Source organism: Pseudorasbora parva, chromosome 1 (assembly GCF_024679245.1).
Source record: "Pseudorasbora parva isolate DD20220531a chromosome 1, ASM2467924v1, whole genome shotgun sequence".
In the NCBI taxonomy this organism is placed as follows: Eukaryota; Metazoa; Chordata; class Actinopteri; order Cypriniformes; family Gobionidae; genus Pseudorasbora; species Pseudorasbora parva.
Genome location: NC_090172.1, coordinates 45186278 through 45205544, shown reverse-complemented (window position 1 = coordinate 45205544; position 19267 = coordinate 45186278). Strand labels below are relative to the sequence as shown.

Below are 19267 nucleotides of genomic sequence, written 5' to 3'. Positions count from 1 at the left end.
CAGGGGTAATTTCATGCTACATTTCAATTATTGCCTAGGTTTGTTTTTAGCTCCTCAAGCTGTTGCTCCTACCTGCAATTGAGCAGAGAAAGGAAATTTATAATCAGTGCACAGTTGGTTCTGTGCACAGTGAAGACTGCAGATTGTTTGTTAGTTACATCCGTCTCCAACATTTGGATAATGAAATACTCAAGTGGGGATTGCTGAGGTCAATAAATGCTGAAGCAATGCATTTAACCCATTCTCTTATTTCTGAGTCAGCAAAGGGACCAATTTGGCTGCACATAGGAAAGCACATTTGTAGACCTGCACAACTAAGTGCAGAGCATACGCTCAGAGTTCAATATGCTGTAGAGGAGCTGACTCTTTGTCTAATTATACACAGCTTTTCACACAGAGAATTTAAACGTTTCCCAGAGTCGTTCAAGATATGTTTGCAGAAAATATGAACACTCTTTCAAATATGTGAAGTTATAAACTTGGCCATAGTCTAGTCCACAATGCAGTCAAATAACTACCACAAATATTGATATGATTATCCGAAGATGTCAATAGAGGACAAAACACACTAATCTAGTCCAGAGTACAAGCCTGTCTGTTGATCTATTAGTTCTTCATCTGAAAGATGAGAAATTTAGATCCTGTTCCGTTTTCATGTTGACCTGTTTGTGCCATATGGGATGCAGAGGCTGTTGTGGGAATGTACACAGGTAATTAGAACATGGCCCCCAGAATCTCATCAGATTTCTTTTGTTCTCACAGCCCAGTATGATTTTTTTTTTAACAACCCATGGGAACTCAATAGTGTGTCGATGTTGTAGCAGATTAATAGGATTATAATTGCAAGCGATGTTTTCTTTGTAAAAGTCAACAGTCTTTTATTGGTTCATTTTGATGTGCCAGTTAGAAAGTATAATAATATATAAAATTATATTTACTATGGTAACCAGTGTTTCTGTCATCATCAGAAAAGTAGGGTGATACTTGATTTTGTTCATTGGGAATTAATTGGGTCAGAGTTGTTTGCTATTGCTGGAATCTTATTTGAGGTGAGAGATTACTGTCCTGCTCTAGCACTGGTGCATATATATATATATATATATATATATATATATATATATATATATATATATATATATATATATATATATACTATTTATAATATTTATATTTCAGGGTGACTTTAAGAGCAACTTAAAAATATAATAAAAGTAGTCAATACAACTAAAGTAACATAATAACATTGTGCGATTGTTTTGTCTGATTCAAAAACAAATCATTCAGACAAGTTTTGTTTAGGCAATCTGAACCGTGCCTAAATTATAAATCTATTAGATTTTATATATAAAATCTATATTTTATAAATTATAAATCTATTAGACAATTGCGCTCGGGCACAGTACAAGGCCACCGTGCCTAGTATGAGTATACCCTTAGGATAATCTAAATGACAGGCAAGGGTCATAACCACAAAGAAGAAAATCCCAAAAAATAACCAAGTCCAAGACACAGGCAAATAAGGAAATCCAGGAAACCAGGCAGAAGATCAAAATCCATGGCATGGGGAAAATAGAGAGTGCACACAGAAATGCAGTGTGACACTTACAAGACTTTGCAAAGAATTAGTAAAAACACGGCTTATATCGGCAGTCATTAACAAGATAATGAGACAAAGATGTAAGTAATCATTATAATAAGTCCATGCAATGGGTTATGGGAAATGCAGTTCATAAGGAGTCAGGTGATAAGGGAGCAGTTGGTGGATGTGACAAAATCAGGAATTTCTTAACATTCAGTAACATTCTTCAAATATGTACCTTCTGGTACAAAGAAAATATGCTTTAAAAAAAATTTAACAACATGAGGATGAGTAATTGATGATGGAACATTATATTAAATTAATATTTTGGCATTTTTTTTTGGCATAGTCTCTATTTTTGGGTGTCTTGCAATGTCCAGTTTTTTCCAGGCACTCTCATTTCAAGCTCAAATTGTATAACATCAAATCTGTGGTCATGTAGTCATTAGTGGCATGATGAGTTCAGAATGTGTGCAGAGCAGACACCATACTCGTTCTGACAGGGGTTTGTCCAAAGTGTCCTCTGTGAACTGCCTATCACGACTGAAACTTACTGTGCTAATTGTTGTCAACCAAAGCCTGATCCCGTCTGGCCCACTGTGCCCAGCCTCTCTGATGAAAGGAGCCCTCGCTTCTCTCTTGCTTAGGCAAGAGAAGGATGCCTTCAGTTCACTAGCAGTGGCCCTCCACATGTCGACAGGCCCCCTTGTACTGCCATCACATGAAAGACGCCGGCACTCACCCCACAGAACTGACAGTTAAATGAAATATTTATTTTCAATATCTAAAAACATACATTCTGTCCTCAGCAGTAGTTTGAGAACATAGACTTCTGAAACACCTCATTGCCACTGGAGTCTTGGTCCTCCAGTGAGTCAATTAGGGAGGCTTAGAAATGTTGGCAGGTCTCCTTTCCTTTTAGCTTCAGTCTAGGTCTAATTTTTCATCTTCCAATTCTTTTCATCTAGTGTGCGCTTATGAATCATTTCTTGTGGCTAATCAATTGTAGGTGAAATACATGTAGAACAGGCCAGTTCAAAGCTCACCATGGCAGACAGATAACTGGGGCGGAAAGGTCGAGAATGACATTTGGTGATTTTCAGCCTTCATATCTCTCCAGCGCTCGCTTGGTTTTTTTTTTTTTAATATTACGTGTGTGTCATGCGTGCCAAAACTTTGGAGACCTCAACACAACAAGAACTTATATAAATAACCTACCCTCTCATAAACCTGCTTCCTCACTCTGTTCTGCAAGTTAGGTCCAATTCTTCACAGACTGGAATAATATTTGAGTTGGCATTACCATTAATACACTTCCAGCGGTGTTGGCTCACATCAGAAGGGCTATCTAAAGGATGCGTGACCTTTTAAATGAATTCATATTTCTGTAATTGTGTTTCATGCTTGTTGCCCAGCATTGAGTTGGTTGTTATTTTATTGCATTTTCACCCTGAATTCTGAGCAATTGAGATACCATTTATGAAACAAATGGTCAAAGTGATCTCTTCATTATGTTTTTTTCTTGTAAACACAGTTAATTTTGGGCAAATACACATGTTTTTAGCGCCTTTCACTAGGCATTTCACTTTGAAAGTGTTGCGAAACATGCAAGAAGCAGCATAATATTATTTTGCAGAAAGATATGTTTTTTCAACAAGCCTGGGTTGTAAAATTCCAGCCAATACAAAGCCAATAATTATTTCATGGCTGATATTGCATTTCTAAACTATTTTGAATCGTAATAAAATAAACAATTAAAACCAATAGGACTTAGGCGTAAACATTTGGATTTAGGCATCAACATTATGAAAAATTGTTATTCATGTTTTTAAGTTTTATTTTAAGCCAATAATTATTTCACTGCTGATATTACATTTCTAAACTATTTTCAATCTTAATAAAATAAACCATTAAAACCAATAGAATTTAGGCATAAACATTTTGGTTTTAGGCATCAACATTATGAAAAATAGTTACTTTTTTTTTTAAGTAAGTGTTATCGACAAAGGTCGTAAATAGTATTGAAGAATACAATAAATAAATAAAAAATCTTTAATAGCCAATAACCCATCTGGTACTGATATATATTGTGCATTTATATTCAGAGCTGTTCAGATTTCCATCCTCCGTCCTTGTATTTATGCCATGTCCATAAACAAAGAAGGTGCAGCTACTATGATGCCAGATATGCTACTTACCTTTCTCGATTTTTTGCTTACTACAGTCATTGTGATGTTGGTGTAGCTAGTCAGATGAGCACAACTGTCATCAATAACTTCCCTTACAAGTGACCTGCAATTTTATGTTCAATATATATACATTCAAGACAGGCAACGCAAATGGCAGGTGCGGTTGTGATATAATTATTCCACTGATGGAGTGTAGGGCTACACAGAGTGGTAATTGACTGGATTAAGTTGGCTCTGCTCTTGTCTCAATTAATCTGTAAAGAATTCCACTCAGCATCTTGACATTCATGTAAAGAGCAGGCGGATAAAAGTATGGAAGCTCAGAAGCACTGGCTGTGCAGACAGAAAGAAATATTATGGATCAAGAGGGAAAAGTCTAACAAACCACCTTTTGTGTTTCTCATCTTTCTCAGACTCCCCACCCTCCATTTCTCTAGATTTCTCTTTTCTCTCTCCGAACCTCCCACGATCTATCCCGCTCCTCCTTATCTTCCTAGCCCCTGTCCTCAATTCTCCATGTTTCCATCTAACTCTTGTCTGCTCACCCAACCTGCTTTATCTTTTCACCTCTCTTTCGCCTCCCAGTGTCTTAGTATCACTAATAGAAAGTCACTCCATCCCTCTTTGCTCTCCGCACATCCTAGATTTTGAAGAGTCTTGTCCCCGCCTCCTCATCCCACCCTCATGCTCTTCAGCCTTGGCAGAGTCTTTTCCTGTTAGTTTAATTCTCATTCCAACTAATTAATATTTTTGCATATAGCATCTGCAGCTCCCCTGGGACATTCCTTAATTAATCATTTATAAATCTACACAGCCTGCTAGTTTATTGGGTTCTGCCTTTAGCACAGAACTGCTGCATTGGGAAACCATGAATGATTAGTTAAAAGAATAAAAGATTTTTAGCCCCACCACTATCAAAATGATCAGGGTCTCACAAAAAAGCACATTATAGAAGTCCTTGCTTTGTACAATAGGTGTTTGAGTGACACAGTAGTCACTCATTTTTACCTGACCTGTCTTTTCCCTGGACATACTGTCAGTAAAAATGTTTACATGCACAATATTTAGAATGAAACAATAATATTTTAACAGTAACCAGACCCAGCAGTCCAATAATAATTTGTGTTAACAGTAATCTGACATATTTGAGCACAGACAGTCTGAGAGTGTGTGCTGAAATATGCATGTAATTATGTAAAATGTTCATCAGATATCTTCTTGTGAGGTGGCATTAATCACATCTTCAGAGTGTGTGCTGGTGTTATTCTACGCAGCAGCAAACTTTTTCCTGACTCTTGATTCAGTTCTTTTTTTATTAAGTCAGTCAAAAAGATTCACAACACAGTCGGTTTGAGTCAAACTCACTCATTCAGTGAACCATTCAGTGTGTGTGTGTGTGTGTGTGTGTGTGTGTGTGTGTGTGTGTGTGTGTGTGTGTGTGTGTGTGTGTGTGTGTGTGTGTGTGTGTGTGTGTGTGTGTGTGTGTTTTCGTGAAATATCTGGACACAAATATGTATAATGACATGGGTATGACATAGGTATTACAAGAAGAGGGTGAAATATGAGGACATTACCCAAAATGCTTATAAATCATACAGGATGAGTTTTTTGGAGAAAGTAAAAATGCAGAATGTTTCCTGTGATGGGTAGGTTTAGGGGCAGGGGAAGTGTAGGGGGATAGAAAATATGGTTTGTACAGTATAAAAACCATTACGCCTATGGAATGTCCCCACATTTCACAAAAACTGTGTGTGTGCGCGCGCACGCAAATATATTTGTTGTGTTTGTATTTTCTGTAATAAATAATGGAGTGCTGTTATTTTCTTACTGCTCGACGCGACCACATGAGCACACAGGGCCAGAGATGGTGGGGGGGTAAAATTATCCACTATTAATTCTGCTAAACTCTGACAGGGCAAGTGGTGACAGGGTGCTGAAACTGTCTGGGCTTTTATTGGAAAAGAGGCAGTATTTCCATCACTTAGAAGCGAAATAAATTAATTGAATCAACTGGAGGCGTTGTGGGAGCATTTCATAATGTCTCTCCACTCTGACAGGAAAGTGTGCCTTCTTCAACAGGGTTCCACCAAGCAATTAAACCTCCACTGGCTCCAGCAGGCTGGACTCACACAGGCCACTGTTGCCTGTTATCAGTGCTTTCTCTCCCCCTCTTATCATCAAAGAGGCTGCACTTTAGTACAGAGAGGAGGTATATCTAGTAATAAGGTAACAGCGTAAAAGCCATCCACACTATATAATGCACTTACCGAGCTCTTGACCACACTAAACCGACCTGAATCCAACTCCATAAAACTGCGCACTATAAATCATGCCCACTGGTCTCTTTTCCACTAACAGCCTGATACTACATTAACCAGAATTCCTCTCATTTTAAGCTATGCCGTGGCCCAGATTTCTATGCACTCACTGTAGGCATATGGGCCTCTGTTTGGCTCATTAGCGCCTCAGTTGTCAGCCAGACCTTGTGCTGCAGCACACGCAAGCCTCCCAGATAACACTGACAGAAAAGAATAATCATAACAGAGGAGGGGGAGAAACAGAGTGGGTCTCGCAGCCACAGTAATTACACTGCATTCATCTGAGGGGCTGAAAAAGAGTGCGTGTGTGTGTTTGTGTGAGCTAGACACCATATGCAGGCCTGCACAACTACACAACAAGAACCAATCACTTTTATTGAAATGCATCTCAATTTCCCTTTTTTAATACTGAGGGGTCCATTAAGGATTCATAGGAAGACACAATAAATGGGAGGGAGGGATGGTGGCACACAGCTGTCTCCGCTCTGTCTTCATTACCCAGCATCCCTCTGCGCTGCTCACCATTTCCAGCCAACCAAATATCCCCATAATGTCTCTGTTATAATAGAGTCTGCATAGATTCTGTGCATTGCACCCTTTTGTTTTGCACTCACGCAACGAACGCACTCATCAAGTCGGGACCAGAAAATATTGAGGAAACCCGTGAGCACTTAGATCCGATTCCACTACTTAAGCGTTGTGTTTTTACATATAAGTGTTAACAGCACTCTATGACATTTCTGATGGTGCAGAAAGCTCTGAGACCACATAATTCTTCTGCTTTGCTTATGTGCATCAGATTCAAGAGCGACTTCATGCTGGCTAGTGAGATGAACAGGCAGTAACCTGATCCTTGCTGGAAACTTTTCAAACACCAGGATTTTTCTCGCTGTTTTCTCTGGCAACCCACTCACAATATAATACCCACATCTACATCATAAATCTCCCCCAGCCTCTCAGGCTTTAAACACTGCTGAGTGGTGGGATTAGATATGAATTTGGCAATTGCCAGGCTTGGAGATTTCTTGACAAAGTGACTTATAACAGTTCTTTAAAATGAAATACCATGCTGACGGGATGGTAGAGTTGTAAGTTATTGATTTAATTTCGATTTTCATTTCTCATAATTGCATCAGATTCTGTGTCCACTGGGCGATGGTGGAGATGAAGGTGTTGATCTTCAGAACTTGGAGAGATCTGGTGGACTAAGAAGGTATTACATATTTTTCTTAAAAAGAAAGAATCACTTTTCAGCATTTAATCACAGTTCCAGAAACAGGGAAATATAGCCGATTCAATAAAGCTGGGAGACCACTTAACATCAATTTCTGAACTTGGGAAAAAAACTACATTTTTTCAAGAGCTGTATTTGTTTGTACCTAATGCATTAATTACTGTTAATTAATTGTGTGTATATAGATATGGAGAGAGAAAGAAGGGGAGATATTTCACTTTATTAGTGCTGTAGTTAAAATGCATAACGTAATGTTATTTCTTTTGTTAATGTGCTGCTGGGTTCAAAATGCAGCATTGTCTCAAAAATGCCCAAATTTGTATAAATGGGCCAAAAAAAAGTATTTCTTAAAAAAAAAAAAAAAAAAAAAAAAATATATATATATATATATATATATATATATATATATATATATATATATATATATATATATATATATATATATATATATATATATATATATATAACATTGAATATAATTAAGCAATATCACAAGAGCAAAATAGCTGTTTTCATGAATATAAGTGTGATTGCAAATGATATTGATTTGTATAAACGATTAAATGACACATTTTAAAATGTGGCTTTGCTAATTCAGCAACGTTTCATTATTAAATCAGCTACTTTGAACAAATCAGTTGAATAAATGATTCAGTGAATGTTAAATTATGCTAATGTTTTAATGTTAAATTAGTCTTAACATTATTTATGAAGGTGTAATTGTACCAATTCAGATGCAGCTTCTGTGCCATGAATTGTATTGTTAATGATTTGATTGGTAACAGCTCTATAGTGTCTTACTCTTCTAATTATTTATTTAATCATTAAATATAAGTCATTTCTTAAATAGTAGATATGTTATTTAGATGCCTTTTAGATGAATTTAAGGAGTGCTGGTCTGGTCTCGCCCTGCCTTGGTCTTGTCTTGGTCTCAACCGCACAAAGTCTTGGTCTTGTCTTGGTCTCGGCACACGCTGGTCTTGGTCTCGGTTTAGGTGGTCTTAAGCAGTAAGTTTTACATCAAATCACATTAATGATGTTAAATCAGACAATGCACCAGCAATTTAGTGATTATCCTTGCAGTTGTGGTTTTGACTTGTGTTGAGATAAAATCCCGAGTCCTCTAAATCTGAGACCAAGACAAGACCGATTACAAATGCGGTCGAGACCGAGATAAGACCAAAACCTTCAAAAAATGGTCTTAAGACCGGTCTCAAGACCAAGACTGGTCTCGAGTACTACAACACTACCCTTTACAGCTGTTTAACATCTCGCAGAAGCTGGACAGTCCTTTCCTCTTAAAATCCCAACCGTTACTATTTGCTCATTATAGCAATTCAAAACATTCAGTCCCATATTCCCCATGTCTGCATACACATTCTGTCATCGCTCTCAATGAATGTGTAGGAAACAAAAGATTGTGTTTATGAATGTGGAACTGATGGATTCATCATCTTGGAGTGAACTGATTTCAGTCATGGTGCCTTTTCAGAATCCATTAGAGTCATGTGTGATGACTGAGGCTTGTGGAAAGAGGAGTCTGAAAGACAGGTGATTATTCAATGACTAGAGTAAACAAGCAGCAGCAGACTCAGAACATGCTTGATGGCTGTCAGATACGGTACTCTTACCTGTATAAAGATATACATCAATGTCTTGTGAGTGTATATGGTGTTGTGATTTGCCTTTGTAAAAAAAAAAACTTTGACTTTGTAGTTGTACTGAAATCTTTTGGTTTGTGTTGCATGTTGTCATATTGAAATTTAGTACGCTTAGTATTTTGCCATTGTACCAGCTGATGCTGATCTACCAGATATTGTCTTTGCACAGGCAAGTTAAAGCTACTCTGAGCAGACTCTGTGTTAGCTCCAAATTCTATGTAAGGACCAATACAGCATTAAAGCCATAAAGAAATATGCCAGCTCAGCCTCTTGCTTTAAAGGCAGCTTAAAGCTATTTTGCTTCATTGTAGGTTAAATACAACATCAATAAGAGTAAATCAGAGTATGTATGATTTATAATTTCTATGTCTATTTTTAAAATGTCATATAATTCATAACTTATTTCTGCAGTTTGATTCCTGTGAAAATGCATTCATGTCACAGTCTGTGCAAAGGCCTTATATCATCACTTTTTTACACAAGACTTTGTAGATAGCATGTGGCCAAAATATAAGGTTAAGATGTGATAAGATGAAGTTTAAGGAGCTATACTACCATTTGGCGTTGGTAAGATTTTTAAATGTTTTTGAAAGAAGTCTTTTATGTTCACCAGTGCTTATTTGATCAAAATTACAGTAAAAACGGTAATATTGTGAAATACTGGTTTTATATTCCTGTGATGGAAAGCTGGAAACTTCAGTGTCACATGATCCTTCAGAAATTACTCTGATATGCTGATTTGGTGACTGTAGCAAAGTTCGATATGATAAGGAAGGAAGAGGACAAGGGGTCGGCTGGACGGTTGATGCTGTATCTTTATTAAACTCAATATCTTTGCCAACACACTCTGTGGTGTGGTATCTCAATGAACAACGATCGCTCAGTCACTTCCGGGTCGGCACTTCCGGCTTCCGGTAACTCAGTCTCTGTAAGGGGGGTTTGGCATCAACCGTCCGGGCTCTCTCTCTCCTCGATCTCCGGTTCCACTGATGTTTTATCCCCTCTCCGCGCTCATTACTAGAACAAGAGACAGGTGTTATTAATCTGCTTCCAACCCACTCACGTACCGCTTGTCCCGCGGCTCTCTCTCCCGCTGCAGACCTCGCTGAACCACGCCCCCCTTGCCACATACCCCCACCGCCCGACTCAGGCCGGGGAGCCGTCCGGCCTGCAGCCCCCCCCCCCCCATTTCTGGAGAGGAAGTCGGCCACAGCCATCTGAGCACCCGGCCTGTGGACCACCTGGAACTTAAAAGGCTGAAGAGCTAGATACCAACGAGTGATCCGCGCGTTGGTATCCTTCATGCGGTGGAGCCATTGGAGAGGAGCGTGGTCCGAACAGAGGGTGAACTCCCGCCCCAGAAGGTAGTAGCGGAGGGTGAGAACGGCCCACCTGATGGCAAGGCACTCTTTTTCGATGGTGCTGTACTTAGCCTCTCTCTTCGAGAGCTTACGGCTAATGTACAGCACCGGCCGCTCTCCCCCCTCCACCTCCTGGGCCAGGACTGCGCCCAGCCCCCTGTCCGACGCGTCAGTCTGCAACAGAAAAGGGAGAGAAAAGTCAGGGGAGTGTAACAGCGGCCCGCCACATAGAGCAGCCTTAACTCGGGTGAAGGCCTGCTGGCACGGCTCCGTCCATTGGACCGTATCTGGTAGCCCCTTTTTAGTAAGGTCAGTCAGAGGGCTGGTGAGGTCCGAATAATTTGGAATAAACCGTCTATAATATCCCGCCAGCCCCAAGAACTGCCTTACCTCCTTTTTGGTCTTGGGCCTCGGACAGGTTGCAATTGCGGCGGTCTTATCAATTTGGGGACGCACCTGCCCATGACCCAAGTGGAAGCCCAGATACCTTACCTCCACCCGCCCAATTGCACACTTCTTCGGGTTGGCCGTGAGCCCCGCTCCCCTCAACGACCTCAAGACCGCCCGGACATGCTGCATATGCCGCTGCCAATCGTGACTGTAAATCACGATATCGTCCAGGTAGGCAGCAGCATATGCGGCATGGGGACGCAAAATCCTGTCCATGAGTCGCTGAAAGGTAGCGGGTGCCCCGAACAAGCCGAAGGGAAGCGTGACGAATTGGTGCAATCCGAACGGCGTGGTGAAGGCCGTCTTTTCTTTGGACAATGGAGACAAGGGGATCTGCCAATAGCCCTTCGTTAAGTCCAATGTCGAATAAAATCGAGCCGTGCCCAGCCGATCAAGCAACTCGTCAACCCGCGGCATTGGATACGCGTCGAATTTCGACACTGCGTTCACCTTGCGGTAGTCCACACAGAACCTGACCGAGCCGTCGGTTTTAGGAACTAAAACGATCGGGCTCGCCCAGTCACTGTTGGACTCCTCTATTACTCCCATATCGAGCATTGCCCCTAATTCTTCCTGAACTACTTTTTTCTTGTGTTCAGGTAAGCGATACGGCCGGCTGCGAACTACCACGCCCGGCTCGGTCTCGATATGGTGCTGAATTAAGTCGGTACGTCCCGGTAGGGGCGAGAACACGTCGGCGAATTCCGCCTGTAGCTTTGAGAGATCAGTGAGTTGGGACGGTGAGAGGTGATCTCCCCCAGGGGCCAATGCGACCGATTGTGCTTTGATGCTCGCCTCTGGCCCGAGATCATCCTCTCCCCCGATCACCGTCGCCAACAACACTGATTCCACCTCATTCCATTTTTTCAGGAGGTTGAGGTGATAAATTTGCCGTGCCCCGTTCCTATCGGACCGTATCACTTCATAATCGAGGTCTCCCACCTGTCGTGCGACCTCAAACGGCCCCTGCCACTTCGACATTAATTTAGAGCTCGATGTAGGGAGTAATACGAGCACTTTCTCTCCCGGTGTAAATTTGCGTAGTCTCGTACCCCTGTTATACGACCGGCTTTGGCGGTCCTGGGCTTGCAACAAATTCTCCCTAGATAGCCGCCCCAAGGTGTGGAGTTTTGTTCGCAAGTCCAGCACATATTGAATTTCGTTTTTGGCCAAAGAAGGTCCCTCCTCCCAAGTTTCTCGTAGGACGTCCAGCACCCCCCGGGGCTGTCGTCCGTAGAGAAGCTCGAAGGGGGAAAACCCCGTGGAGGCTTGTGGGACCTCCCGCACAGCGAATAAGAGGGGTTCTAACCACCGATCCCAATTTTTGGCGTCTTCCTGTACGAATTTACGGATCATGGATTTAAGAGTGCGATTAAATCGTTCGACCAAGCCGTCTGTTTGTGGGTGATAGACGCTTGTCCGAATCGATTTGATGCCCAATAACCCGTATAATTCGCTTAGCGTGCGTGACATAAACGCCGTGCCTTGATCAGTGAGGATTTCCTTCGGAATCCCCACTCGGGAGATTAAACGAAACAGTGCGTCCGCAACACTCTTCGCCGAGATGTTGCGGAGAGCCACTGCTTCCGGATATCGCGTTGCGTAGTCCACGATAACTAGCGCAAAACGATGTCCGCGTGCGGATCGCTCTAATGGCCCGATGAGGTCCATCGCAATTCTCTCGAAGGGGACCTGCATTAATGGAAGGGGGCGCAATGGCGCTTTTGGGGAGGCCAGTGGATTCACCAACTGACATTCAGGACAAGACGCGCACCACCTGCGCACATTGTCGTGAATGCCTGGCCAAAAAAATCGGGTCATTAAACGATTCAGCGTGGCCGCCTGTCCCAGGTGGCCCGCCATTGGGTTAGAATGAGCCGCCTGGAAAAGCATTTCCCGGCGGCTCTTTGGTACTAACAACTGGGTTGTATCTACCTTTGTCTGAGCGTCTTGGGTCACTCGATACAACCTGTCCTTAATTATGGCAAAATAAGGATACGTGACGGGCAGGGCGGGTTGAAGGGACTGACCGTCGATAGTGCGGACCTGTTGGAAAGCATGTTTTAGGGTATCGTCCTGAGACTGCTCCAGAGGAAAGTCATCGCGGTCCGAGAGAATCAGTCTCTCGACCCCGCTCGGTTCCTCTGAAGCCGTTTCCGAGGGCCCCGTATCAGTCTCGCCAACCTGCACCCGCACCGCCCCGTTCCTAGCCTGGCTCCCCCAAGCGGCATCCGCGCATATCGACCCCAATAACGCCGGAAAGGCGGGCCAATTCGTCCCCAGAATTAGCGGATGCCGGAGGTGGGGACTAACCGCCACCTCAACACTATGATTTTCTCCCCTGAACTGAATCGTGACTGGTACAAGCGGATATTCCACCACATCCCCGTGCACACACCGCACCTTAACCATGCGGCTTGTATCCAATGCCCCAGGCTGCATCAGGCTTTGATGGATCGAGGTTTGGTTACATCCTGAATCCACCAAGGCCTGATATGTACCCCCCTTGATACTCACAGGAACTTGGTACTCTCCTGCTTGATCAGGGGTGGTCCGCTGGACGTCCGGGACCCGGATCATTGTCCCGATATCCATCATTGGACATCGGTCCACAAAATGGTCCGGGTCACCGCACCGCCAGCAGGCCAGCCCAGGCCTGCCCGCCGCCCCTGCGGCGGGGAGTGGGTTGGAATATGAGCGCGGAGGGGGGGTGGAACCGGAACCGATGTCCCCGCCCGACCCCAGCAGCCCCGCCCCCCTGGGCGGGGCCCTCGAACTCCCGTATTGCCCTGGGCCCATTCCACCCCGACCTCTGGGGGGAATACGAGGGGGCCCTGGAGGGCGGGACCTAGGGAGAGGGACAGGAGGAGAAGGAGAGACAGAGGGGGGAGAGAAAGAGGGAGAAGTTAAACGGGGTTCGCCGACCCCTGGGCACGCCACCAGATGGTCCTCCGCCAGGTTGATGGCCGTCGTCAGCGACGTGGGCCGGTGGCACTGGACCCACTCGGCGGTCTTCTTGGGAAGCCGAGCGATGAACTGTTCCAGTACCACCAGATCGACGATGTGGTCCACGTCGCTTCCACCGGCCAATAGCCATTTGCGGCAGGCGTCCCGGAGCTGGTGGGCCATCGCGAAGGGCCGGCCGGTCTCCCCCCACTCAAGCGAGCGGAACCGCTGACGGTGTTGTTCGGGGGTCCGACCGACCCGCTGAATGATGGCCCTCTTCAGATCGTCGTAATCCAGGAGGTTCGCCACCGGCAGTTGTTGGGCGGCCGCCTGGGCTTCTCCGCTGAGCAATGGAATAAGGCGCACCGGCCACTGTGCCCGGGGCCACCCGCAGGCCTCCGCCGCTTTCTGAAAAAGGTCTATGAAGGCCTCGGGATCGTCCTGTGGCCCCATCTTGTGTAGGGGCACGTGGACCGGTGCGCTGGCGAGCCCGGCGGCTTCGGTGTGAACCTCCCGGTCTATCCAGCTCCGGAACCTCTCGCGGTCCTCTTGCTGGCCGCGGACGATGGCCTCGAATCGACGCTCCTGGTCCGCCCGCAGCTCCAGCATGGCCTGATGTTGATTCTGGTGGAGGGCCGCGAGAGAGGTGATAATGTCCGCAAACGGCGTGGCGGAGGGCGTTGGAGTAGTCATGGCGGCGGCGCGGTCCTACTTCCTTCCCGGGTTTCGGCACCACTGTAGCAAAGTTCGATATGATAAGGAAGGAAGAGGACAAGGGGTCGGCTGGACGGTTGATGCTGTATCTTTATTAAACTCAATATCTTTGCCAACACACTCTGTGGTGTGGTATCTCAATGAACAACGATCGCTCAGTCACTTCCGGGTCGGCACTTCCGGCTTCCGGTAACTCAGTCTCTGTAAGGGGGGTTTGGCATCAACCGTCCGGGCTCTCTCTCTCCTCGATCTCCGGTTCCACTGATGTTTTATCCCCTCTCCGCGCTCATTACTAGAACAAGAGACAGGTGTTATTAATCTGCTTCCAACCCACTCACGTACCGCTTGTCCCGCGGCTCTCTCTCCCGCTGCAGACCTCGCTGAACCACGCCCCCCTTGCCACAGTGACCAGAAACATTCCTTATTATTATCAAAGTTAGACACCATTTTGAGCTGCTTAAAGGTGCTCTATGTAGTATTTTGGCAGTAAAATATCCAAAAACCACTAGACCAGTGTTATATATTTTGTTAAGTTGAGTACTTACAATATGCCAAATGTTTCCAACTATTTGTAAATTGTGAGAAATTTGCTATTTTAACCAAGGAGCCGGGACGTCTGAAGGAAATCGCCTGTCAATTTCTTCATATCTGCGTTACCCTCGAGATCTGGTTTTATTCTGCAGAAGCGCTTTACTCTTAGCAGTGTGAACATGTCACAGCAGCCACTGAGTGAATGCACAGAGTAACGTCATAACATCATTTTAAACAAACTTGCGCTACTTCAAACTTATAACCGGAAAAGCAGAAATAGTGCGGGTGCCCTGGCGACTGTGTCCCGTCCCGTCATAATAAAAGTCCTGTTTCTCGCAAGCCGTGTGTTTGTGTAACAATTGCTCCAGCAGCAGTGCTCAGCTAAACAACACTCGGTCCTGCTCTGCTTTACACTACAGTAACGTTAATAACCGCATTCATGAACATGATTTCTACCCGAGTCCTATTTTACACCGGCTGTGAGGGGAAGACCACATGTCCCAAGATACTGCGCTCAAACTTAGCGTCATCAAACTACACCTTTGTTTTGAATAGACGCCCTCTAGCGGATGGAAAGTTGCATAGTGCACCTTTAATATTTTTGCAAAAACTAACACATTTTTTCAGGATTCTTTGATGAATAAAAAATAAATCTTTTGTAAAATTATAAATGTTTTTACTGTCACTAATCAATTGTTTATCAATTAAATGCATCCTTACAAAGACTTGTACTGACCCAAAATATTTTGAAGGGTACTTTATTTTACCTAATCTAACCCTTGACATTATTTTTCTAGTTTAATTTGAATAGTTTGGCACTGAGATGAAATTATGGCCGTGTGTCCACCAAAAAGTTGTTTTATTTTCACGTGGCTTGCTGGCGTATTCAATTGTTTTTAATGGTTTTTAAATCAAAATGCCGGATAATTCTGCACAACTTCTCCAGAGTGGCTGCACAGGTGCTGATGATGACAGCTGTTCCACAATTGGCCAGATCCACCGCATGACAATGATCGTATGTGTATGTGTCTCTCTTCTGAAACCTTCAGTTCCACTAATCCTCATCTGTTTATAGATATATTTATATATGTTTATATATATATATATATATATATATATATATATATATATATATATATATATATATATATATATATATATATATATATATATATATATATATATATATATATATATATATATATATATATATATGTATGTATAAACCAGATGTGGACAAAGTACACAACTCTATTACTTGAGTAAAAGTAAAAGTACTACTGGTCAAATATTACTCCATTACAAGTGAAAGTTGTAAACTTGTACATATATATATATATATATATAGTTGTAAATATATATATATATATATATATATATATATATATATATATATATATATATATATATATATATATATACATATATATATATAGTTGTAAATATATATATGTATGTATAAACCAGATGTGGACAAAGTACACAACTCTATTACTTGAGTAAAAGTAAAAGTACTACTGGTCAAATATTACTCCATTACAAGTGAAAGTTGTAAAAACAGACTTTTACTCAAGTAAAAGTAGAGAAGTATTTGTTTTCAAAAGTACTTAAGTATCAAAGTAAATTTCCTTTTTTATGCCAATGCATTATTTTATTATTGTTGTATAAATGCACACTGTCATCATGGTTTAAGTCATTCAGTGATGCTCCATCTGACGTACTAGCATATGACTAATTTAAATACTTGTATATATGTTACAAAGCTCTTTACAAAGCTGCTGTCACTTTAACGCCGAATGCACGGATCCAATACACTGATACGCATCTGATATTCTCCCAACTTTACTCTTCTCTTTCTCCCAGATGTTTATATTTTTTATATTATATTAGTATATGCCAACTATACTAATCTTGATTTTTTTTTTTTTTTTTAACTGAAACATACTTTCAAAGTATGGCTATGGGTGCACAGACTTGTGCCTAAGAACCGTCTTCTTCCATTTTGCTATGAACTGATCAGTGTTCAAAAAAAGTTGGGAAGATGTATATGATCCTATAAGAGTGATTTCCGACAGACTGTCTGAAACAACAAAACAAAAAACCTTTTAAAGATGGAAAAAATCATCCTCCGACTTTCAGAGTTGCTACAGAAATGACTTTCGACCTAGATAGAAATGTAGTGGAGTAAAAAGTACGATATTTGTCTTTCAAATGTAGTGAAGTAAAAGTCATAAGTTTCCAGAAAAAATAATACTCCAGTAAAGTACAGATACTCAAAAAGTGTACTTAAGTACAGTACTCAAGTAAATGTACATAGTTACTGTCCACCTCTGCTATAAACAGTAATACCTCTTCATGTAGTCGCGGTGATATATTTTCATTTTTATAAAATAAATAAAAAATTTGGTCCCCACTTTGCTGATTTACTAGGCTTATGTTAAACTTTATTCTTGTGCAAAGAGTATTAAGCAGTAGGCCTACATAAAGTATAGAATAAAAATGCCTTTGAAACATCTGTATATTTTACAAATATTCCGTTTATTTCACTTCAGCTGTGATAAAGTATGCAAATATAGCGTGATCGTCACTACAGGAAGAAGAAAGTGTCTGACTTCATGTCTCCATTTTCAGCTCCTTCTCGACTGCACGCGGCAACTCTCACCAGATGGTTACATCAGGTCGCAGCCAATGTTGAACACACCTTTGTGTGGTCACAGACCAGCCAGGCTCTCCACCCAGCCAATCACAACGGTCACTCTCACCTGAATAATGATCTCACACACCTGCACAGCATCTTCCTCATCTTAGGCACACACATCACACCATTTCAGCGTCCGGCCAACCTTTTGAACTTCCTACCTGACTCCTGCGATTCCCTCCAGCATTATATATCCAACATTATTCCTCTCCAAGTATCTCCAGCGTCTGATCCTCTCGTGTCCCTTGGCCCTTCGTTTATGTGTTCACTTACCTTTCCATCCAGAAAGGTATGTACATTTTCTGCTTCAGCCATCCACAATCTCATGCACCTGTAAGACAAAGACTTTTCATTGTCATCTATCTCAAGTCAACGATAACTATCATTGTCCTGTTTACTCACCTGTTACCCACCATTATGCTCTGTGCTGCAAAAAAAAAGAACCTGTTGCATTTCCTTATTTCTGAGTTTGTTCCATAATGGTTTTTGAGGTCAAGATGGAGAAGAAAACCATTAATTGACTGAACTATCTATGGAAAGATCTTGCTTTATTTCTCTACTAACTTAATGGAAGATTTTATCTATTCAAATATATTCACTATAAAGCTCTCAAGATGCAATCAAGATCAAGCCAGACATGTTGGCCTTTTCTAGATCTGCATTACACCAAAAAGAGGCATAAAAGGACAAAAAGTCAGGAGTTAAGTTTTCTTTTCCAAAACAAAGCATTGGATACAGTAGTGTAAAGCACACTGCCAATGGACTCTAGAGCAATGGAGGTGTGTCTCTGGTATGACAAATCACACTTCCCCATCTGGCAATCCGATGTAAGAGTATGGGTTTGGCGGTTGCCAGAGCGGTACTTGCCTGACTGCATTTGTGTCAAGTGTAAAGTTTTGTGGAGGGGGGATTATGGTGTGGGGTTGTTTTTCAGGGGTTGGGCTTGGCCCCTTATTTCCAGTGAAATTAACTCTTAATGCTTCAGCATATTAAGACATTTTGGACAGTTTCATGCTCCAATCTTTGGGGGAACAAGTTTATGGTTGGCCTCTTTCTGTTCTAACATGACTGCGCACCAGTGCACAAAGCAAGGCCTTCTCGTCCAACATCAGTGCCTGACCTCACAAATGCGCTTCTTCTTCTCGCAAATCTTGTAGAAAATCTTCCCAGAAGAGTTGAAGCTGTTATAGCTGCAAATGGTGGGCCAAATCCATATTTAACCCTACAGATTAAGAATGGGATTTCATTAAAATTAATGTGAATGTAAAGGCAGACTTCCTAAAATCGTGCTAATATAGTGTATGGATGGTCACTGAATAGCACAGTTGCCTTTGATGTTGACATGTTGAGTGTTTTGCCATTAATATGAGGAAAGAAACAGATCCAGTGTTGAACATTTGTAATTGTAATTTCTCATTTCGAATCCGTAAATGCTGGCCTTTGTATTCACCCCCACCCATGTACCCCATCAAAACCAAAGCCCCTTGTGAAACTAGTGGAGCCATTAAAGGAAATTGAAAAACCAGGTCAGTTCCAAATGGATGTTGTCAACCACCATTAGCAACATCCACAGTAGATAGAATAAT

General features: G+C 42.3%; 1 protein-coding gene and 1 long non-coding RNA gene across 3 annotated transcripts in view; one reads left to right on the top strand and one right to left on the bottom strand.

The window, feature by feature from the left end:
• The window catches only part of LOC137084762 (uncharacterized), a 138595-nt gene extending 120742 nt beyond the window's left edge, over positions 1–17853 (top strand). For both annotated transcript variants that reach the window (XR_010906795.1, XR_010906794.1), the window contains one exon: positions 17615–17853. This is a non-coding gene — a long non-coding RNA (uncharacterized lncRNA). The remainder of the gene's footprint in view (positions 1–17614) is intronic.
• On the bottom strand, positions 9817–14841 carry LOC137074102 (uncharacterized). Its single transcript, XM_067442798.1, has 2 exons — positions 13310–14841; positions 9817–9998 (listed from the first exon to the last, which is right to left on the bottom strand). Exons 1-2 carry the CDS (start codon positions 14429–14431, stop codon positions 9996–9998), a joined length of 1125 nt encoding a protein of 374 aa, XP_067298899.1. The 5' UTR covers positions 14432–14841; the 3' UTR covers positions 9817–9995.
• Positions 17854–19267: the final 1414 nt, after the last annotated feature.

What these genes read in the sequence shown, in the direction of transcription:
- LOC137074102 (XM_067442798.1), bottom strand. Translation starts at nt 14,431, where the DNA reads ATGACTACTCCAACGCCCTCCGCCACGCCGTTTGCGGACATTATCACC.